This window comes from Hipposideros armiger, unplaced genomic scaffold (assembly GCF_001890085.2).
Source record: "Hipposideros armiger isolate ML-2016 unplaced genomic scaffold, ASM189008v1 scaffold_621, whole genome shotgun sequence".
NCBI lineage: Eukaryota > Metazoa > Chordata > Mammalia > Chiroptera > Hipposideridae > Hipposideros > Hipposideros armiger.
In genome coordinates, this window is record NW_017731971.1 from 369,379 (window position 1) to 376,793 (window position 7,415).

At 52.1% G+C, this 7,415-nt stretch overlaps 2 protein-coding genes across 4 annotated transcripts in view; one reads left to right on the forward strand and one right to left on the reverse strand.

Annotated features, from left to right (window-relative positions):
• ANP32E (acidic nuclear phosphoprotein 32 family member E) overlaps positions 1–1,253 on the reverse strand; it is a 32,693-nt gene extending 31,440 nt beyond the window's left edge. The window contains exon 1 of the mRNA XM_019625343.1: positions 1,232–1,253. The gene's annotated coding sequence lies outside the window, so the exon portion shown is untranslated. The remainder of the gene's footprint in view (positions 1–1,231) is intronic.
• The window catches only part of CA14 (carbonic anhydrase 14), a 14,282-nt gene continuing 7,220 nt past the window's right edge, over positions 354–7,415 (forward strand). The window contains exons 1-2 of one of the 3 annotated variants that reach the window (XM_019625340.1): positions 354–1,309; positions 3,235–3,255. In XM_019625340.1, the coding sequence (XP_019480885.1) occupies positions 1,255–1,309; positions 3,235–3,255 (76 nt within the window). In that variant the 5' untranslated portion in view covers positions 354–1,254. The remainder of the gene's footprint in view (positions 1,310–3,234; positions 3,256–7,415) is intronic. The other 2 variants (XM_019625338.1, XM_019625339.1) reach the window with 2 other exon arrangements.

A 7,415-nucleotide genomic window follows, 5' to 3' on the forward strand; every position in this document is an offset into this window, starting at 1 on the left:
AGCCCTTTGTTGGGCAGGAGGGAAGACCCTGGGCCCCTCTTCCAACTGGGTCACATGGTCTCTCTCTGTTCCCTCCCCTCCCTTTCTCTGGAGTCTTTTTTTTTTTTTTTTTATGGTGGTAGTGAATGTTTCTAAGGTCTCCCCATCTCTCCTCCTGCCCTGGCCTCCCTGCCAGGGGTGAGTGTCCTCTTCAGTGACAAAAGCCGCCCTAGATCTGGACTCCCTGGGGAGGGAGGTGGCTGGGTCTGGCAGTTGGAGCCGCTGTCTCTCCATGGTGCTGCTGCAGCCCCTCCCCCGCTGGGCACACAAATGGGCTTTATACAGCAAACAAAACCACCCTCCCACCCAGGCCACACAGGCACGTGGACCCAGGCCTCACCGTGGGAAGGGGGTGGTGACAGGCACTTCGGACAAGTTCTCTTCGTCTCACTTCTCATCTTTATTTTCCACAGCCCAGATTTTATTTAGTCCTTGACTTTCTACCCTCCACGTGCACCCTGAGCCTCCCAACTCCTCCCTGTGACCTGTCTCCTAACTCTGGGCTCGGCCTATTCCAGAGCTGCCCACATTCTGCAGGGGATTGGGAACAGGTCCTCCCAGCGTCTGTCCCCTACCACCCAGGGAGTTGCTCCTTGGAGGAGAAGCCAGCCCGAGAATGAGAAGCCAGTGTCCCACTGAAGGGGCTGGATCGGACCCCAAAGCCCTCCTTCCCTGTCCCCTCACACTCCAGGGGACACCCGTCTGAACAGTGTGAAAAGCGGAGGAAGGAAGACCTCACCCAGCTGGGCTCCTGAGCCCGGGCCAGGGCTCCTGTGAACCCCGCGGGGCAGGCAGGCGGGCTCTGAGCAGGGCCATCCTGCGTGCCTAATCGTCTATTTAAGGAGCTGTTGGCCAGCAACCTAGGCAGCCCCCCCTTCCCCACGTATACCCGTCCAGAGCCACCTTAAAAGCAGGAGGCAATTGTGAAGTCGCTGGCCAGCAAGTAGAGTGAAGACTGCAAAGGGAGATAAAAAAGAGAGGGCAGCGAGAGATTTTTTTCTGGGGACCCAGAAACCCACGGTACCCTACTGAAAACCAACTCCCCTGGAAGTCTGCAGAGACACAGACAGCAAGAGAAAAAGAGATACCTACCCTCCACTTCAGGAAAATTTCTCTCTCTCTCTCCCTCTCTCTCGCTCCCTCTCCCCCCACCCTGCCTGCCCTAGTCCTCTGCACTCCAAACTCCCAGTACCTTGTGCTTCTTCCGAGGACACCATGATGTTCTTCACGCTCCTGCTAGAGGTGATTTGGATCCTGGCTGCAGTCCGGGGTAGGTACATCTGGGTGTCTATGTGTCTGTGCTGATATCCACATGTCCTTATGCATGCTTAATGGGGGGAGGAGGAGTGTAAAAAGAAGCCTAGGGGGTTAGAAAAATAGGCTCGGGGATGGGGGAAAAGAGAGGCGTGGGGAGGAGACAACTTTTCTTTTCCCTTTGCCTTCCCAGCCCTGCTGTTAGCAGAGATGGGGGAGAGCTTGGTTGGGGGAGGGGGGTGCACACACACTGGGGAATCTCTGTGCAGGCTACAGACTCTCTCCAGAGCAAGCTCTCCACCGGCTGCAGCCCTCCTGGCCTTCTTTATTTACGAACTCCTCCAGTTAAGGAGCCAAAGAGGCCTGGAGTGAGGGGACAGAGGACTGATGGCGGGCCACCTGCCTAAGTCGGACCCTGACTCCCCACCTATGAGCCTCATGGTCAAGGTTCCCTCTTGAGTCTATGGGGCTTTCCCAGTTTTTCCCTGGAAGCAGCAGCAATAACAGTCAACATTCCTGGGCCCTTTACAGTTTACAAAGGACTTTCAGGCGCTTCCAGGAGATGAGGGACTTGGGGGGAAACAGGCCGAGGTGCTCCAGGAGCGTCCCCAGGACCCCAACCCCTTATTTTTGAGTTTCCTGTGCCTAGCACACAGTAGGTGTGTAATTAAGATTTGTTGGGAGAACAGGGTGAGGGGGGTGTCTAGAGGGGAAATGCAGAGAGGACAATGGGGGTAGGAAGCAAAATGAAGAGTTACAAATCGCCTCTGAGGAAAAAGAATAAAATAGGGAAAGAGTTTCAGGAAGAGACGCAGAATTACTGTGCTGTGGGTTTGGTGGGAGAGGAAGCACAAGACTGTCCTTGCAGAGAAGCAGGGAATTTGAGTTGTTGGGGTGTCCCACGATGGGGTGTCCCACTGAGCGGGTAACTGAAAATCTGCCTCCGGTCCTCCGTTGGGCTGCTTTGCAAAGTTGTCTGGACCGAGGATTGGGCCAGCCTCAGGTTGAGATCAAGGATACCTTAGAAGCCTGAGGAATTTAAGGGAATAAGAGAGAACGAGGAAGGAATTCAGGATTTTTTTCCGGGGTTTCTGGTAATTTGAATAATACAAAGAAAACCTGTGAGATGGCCAACCTGTCCCCTTGAAGCAGTTTGGCCCTGGGGGAGGGCTCCACCAGCAGACCCCCTGCCTCTCAGCCCCAGACAGGACTGCACGAGAACCTGGCATGTGACCCAGCTGGCAGCTCTCTTTTCCACACACAATGCTTCACTTTCATCCTGTCCCTGCCAGGCTGGCTGCCTGTGCCCACCCAACACCCTCAACCTAGAGAGGACCCTGCGGGGACGCCCGCCTTCCTTAGCCATCTGGAAATCTAGGCAGCAGAGGCTCCTGGTGATGGGGAAAGTTTCCTAGCGAGGTACTGGGACCAACAGGAGGAACATTTAAATGTTCATGTCCAGCTCAGCGCCTCGATTCCTGCAACGCTTCAGAGCAAAGGAAGAATCGCCCTTCTCCCCTCGGTGGCACCACCTCCCCCTCTGAACCCCTTTCCCCTCCCTTTGTTCCAGTCCCTCAGCTCCAAACCTTCTGCCCACACCCTCACCTCACCCCAACCCTCTAAGGGTTAGATTGGCTCGGCACAGGCTGGAGAAAAGTGAGGACTGGGCGGCCTGCGCATTTGGGTCCAGGTTAATTTTAGTCTCCAGGCTTTATCTCTTTTCATTTCTCCTCCCCCTTTACTCAGCAAGCACAAGCGCGGCCTGGCTGGTGATTTTAAATAGGCCCCCCGACCTTTCCACCGAGGTGTCCAGTTTCAGGGCTTCCTTTGGGAAGTGCTGAAGCGGAGGGAGGAGAAAGAGCGGAGGGAGGTGGGGCCGTGCGCAGGGCCCGCCCCAGGCCCCGGCTGCGCGGCTGTAACCCAAATTACTCTGTCTTGCAGGTCACCACTGGACGTATGAGGGTGAGAGCTGAACCTAAGGCCTACCCACACCCCTTTCACACTGGGACCTCTTCACCTGACAGGAAGATTTATGTCCTGTGGTTTCCTTGAGCTCCTCGCTTTCTCATCTCCCTGTGCCCTAGGTTTTGCATATGTGATCCTAGACCCGGTCCTAACCATCACACCCCCCACTCCTGATTCAGCAGAAAAGCCTCAGTCAGTCTGAGGGATGAGGAAGCTGGGGTGGAAAGGAAACCCGGCGGGAAAAGGAACTGTGAGCTTAGCTGCCACTTCACCATCTGGCTCTCCATCCTAATCAATCCTCCCCACCCCGGGGGTTAAGCCATCTTCGTGAAACAATGTTCAATTGTGTAGACAAAAATCCCAAAGCCCACCAGCAGTGAAACACTTCCCAGGAGGAAAACATTTTAAATTAAAATTTTCACAGACAACCAGGAGGTGGCGCCTGGCAAAGACACACTACCTGCCTTGGGAAGTTGAATCGCGGGGGCCCAGATGCTCCCCAGGAACTCTGAGGTCATTGTGTCCGGGCCTCTTCTTTTGTGCCATGCCAAAGAGTTCTCTGCTTTCTTCTTCTTCTTCTTCTTTTTTTTCCTGTTCCTCTCTGATAAGTATCCTCATTCCCAGGAAGTCTAATGTACACTTTACGATTTCTTTTTAGATAAGATAGGTAGGGGCTTTACGGGGATCATCAAAACATAAAACCTTCCTATAAGGGAAAAATAATTTGGAGGATGAAGAGACAATGAAAAAGGAAGTGACATCTGCAACGAGGCTTTGCTTTGCAGATCAATCACGGGGGATAGAAGTGCATGGCAGGCTCCTGCCTCTGCCAGGCGCTGGTGATCCAGCACACCCCCTATTCTGTCCTTTTGGCTTTTATCCTGCACCCGTGTTTACCTTCTGCATCCTTTGTTTTGGCTACTTGTGCTACTTGGCAGGAGCAAGGAGGGCAGAGGGAGCTCAAACCGGAGCATCCTCCTGGCTGGAGACTGGGGAAGGGTATGAAGTTGAGAAAGAGATTTCAGTGTCTGGCTGGAAATTATCTGTGGGTTTCACATTCCCTAATGAGGGAATTAGGGTGTACATTCCGATCGGGATTTCCAGTCCCGTGGAGAGCAGGCACCAGCCCACATTCCTGATACACAGCAGCCTCCAAGCGCCGCTCGCCCAACTCCCAGGTGGCAGGTTTCACTCGGTCCCACTCGTCCTGCTCAGCCCTTTGTTGGGCAGGAGGGAAGACCCTGGGCCCCTCTTCCAACTGGGTCACATGGTCTCTCTCTGTTCCCTCCCCTCCCTTTCTCTGGAGTCCGCCTTTTTTTTTTTTNGCGGCTGCTGGCCGCTCACGCTGGCTGCTGGCTACACACGGCAGTCCATGGCAACCCACTGCCACAGGGGCTGCAGCCTACACTGTCGCCGGCGACTCACAGCAGCCCAGCTCCAGGTTGAGCTGTTGTTCAGCATCTTAGCTGTGGAGGGCAGTGTCACCGGCCCTCATATGTGGGATTCGAACCGGGGCCCTCTGGCGTCCCAAGCCAGTTCTTAACCATCGCGCCACTCGGCCGGCCCCGTTGATTTTTTAGTGTGGTCCCTCAGACTGATACCATCAGCATCACCTGGTGACCTGTTAGAAATGCAAATCTCTGTACATAGCCCAGACCTACGGAATCAGAAACTGTGGAGGGGGAGGCCCTGAAATCTGTATTTTAACACTCTTTCTTGTTAAAGAAACATGGACGTTTGAGAAGCAGCGTTACAGGAGAAAGTTCAATGGCACCTGTGTCCTTGACCTGGTTCAGATTGGCAGCGATCTGACCAGCCACAGGAGAATCCCTAAATCCCTCAAAACTCAGTCTTTACAGGGTAAACAAGGGAGTTGGAATGGTGCCTGAGGACCCTTCTGGTCTAAAATTCTGTGAAATACCAAAGGTAGAAAGAAAGTAAATAAATGTCCCAATGACTAGATTCATTCATTCATTCAGCAAATATTTATGTACCAGGCAGTGTTCTGGGCATAGAATCAAAGCATGACACAAAAATCACTCCTTTTTAATTAAATTTGCAACATTTCAGGCCACAAACTCTTATCTGTCCTCTGTCTATAAGATTCTCATGCTGCATCTGTCCCGAAATGTGAACCAGAAAACTGAGAAAATGATCCAGAGTTCTGACCACTCCCTCCCCCCAAATTAATACTTCGACTTTAATTCTTGGAAGCTTTTGTATTGGCTTAGGGGGCATCAGTACCGATGTGTTAGAAAACAATCGTGGGGTGATAAATGCGATTATCAAGTTAGAATACCTCTGGGTCTACTTTACTTCGTGGCACAAAGTTGCTTGCACTTTTAGGAAATCGGATTCCACCTAATTCCGTCTCCTCCTTGGTTCTCTCTTCTCAGCAATTCATTACCACCTGTGCCGCCTGAGGACATTCCTGTGTGTTGACCATTCTTTCCTTGCCATCTGCCTCCCTCCCTCCCTGAAATCACATATACGCCACCACACAAACTCAGGGAAATGCGTGGGTTCCTATAAGGTGATTTTAGACTGATTGGGATATTGAGTGAGTCTAAATCCCCTTTTTCAAAAGGACCTTTTAAGAAAAAGCAAACCCCAAAGTCACCGCGCTTGGACACTTTTGATTCTGACCCGTTCACATGTCACTGCCTTTGAAAGGACAGGAGATGGCGCCAGAAGGCAGCGGGATGCCTTGGTTTTTGTAGGGTTTTAGCCACACGGTGGGTAAAAAATGGACTGGAGAGAGAGAGGTAGGAATTAAAACAAAGGTGCCCGAGTTTGAGTAGCAATTAAGGTGGAGGAGAGGGAAAGAGCGGTGTCTTTTTTTTTTTAAACATATAAGAGTCCTCTTGACACCTACCCAAATCGGCCTGGTGACAACAGGAACATCCACAGTAGAGCCAGAGATCAAACTAAAGTCAAATCTCTGGGGAACACTGCTGGCCTCCCTTCTCCCTCTCCTAGAAACCAGGGCCTTTGTCCATTTGGAGGGCCTGAACGGGCTGCTCAGAAGTGGGAACGCGCTCAGCGGGGGTTAAGCCATCTTCGTGAAACAATGTTCAATTGTGTAGACAAAAATCCCAAAGCCCACCAGCAGTGAAACACTTCCCAGGAGGAAAACATTTTAAATTAAAATTTTCACAGACAACCAGGAGGTGGCGCCTGGCAAAGACACACTACCTGCCTTGGGAAGTTGAATCGCGGGGGCCCAGATGCTCCCCAGGAACTCTGAGGTCATTGTGTCCGGGCCTCTTCTTTTGTGCCATGCCAAAGAGTTCTCTGCTTTCTTCTTCTTCTTCTTCTTTTTTTTCCTGTTCCTCTCTGATAAGTATCCTCATTCCCAGGAAGTCTAATGTACACTTTACGATTTCTTTTTAGATAAGATAGGTAGGGGCTTTACGGGGATCATCAAAACATAAAACCTTCCTATAAGGGAAAAATAATTTGGAGGATGAAGAGACAATGAAAAAGGAAGTGACATCTGCAACGAGGCTTTGCTTTGCAGATCAATCACGGGGGATAGAAGTGCATGGCAGGCTCCTGCCTCTGCCAGGCGCTGGTGATCCAGCACACCCCCTATTCTGTCCTTTTGGCTTTTATCCTGCACCCGTGTTTACCTTCTGCATCCTTTGTTTTGGCTACTTGTGCTACTTGGCAGGAGCAAGGAGGGCAGAGGGAGCTCAAACCGGAGCATCCTCCTGGCTGGAGACTGGGGAAGGGTATGGAGTTGAGAAAGAGATTTCAGTGTCTGGCTGGAAATTATCTGTGGGTTTCACATTCCCTAATGAGGGAATTAGGGTGTACATTCCGATCGGGATTTCCAGTCCCGTGGAGAGCAGGCACCAGCCCACATTCCTGATACACAGCAGCCTCCAAGCGCCGCTCGCCCAACTCCCAGGTGGCAGGTTTCACTCGGTCCCACTCGTCCTGCTCAGCCCTTTGTTGGGCAGGAGGGAAGACCCTGGGCCCCTCTTCCAACTGGGTCACATGGTCTCTCTCTGTTCCCTCCCCTCCCTTTCTCTGGAGTCCGCCTTTTTTTTTTTTTTTTGGTAGTGAATGTTTCTAAGGTCTCCCCATCTCTCCTCCTGCCCTGGCCTCCCTGCCAGGGGTGAGTGTCCTCTTCAGTGACAAAAGCCGCCCTA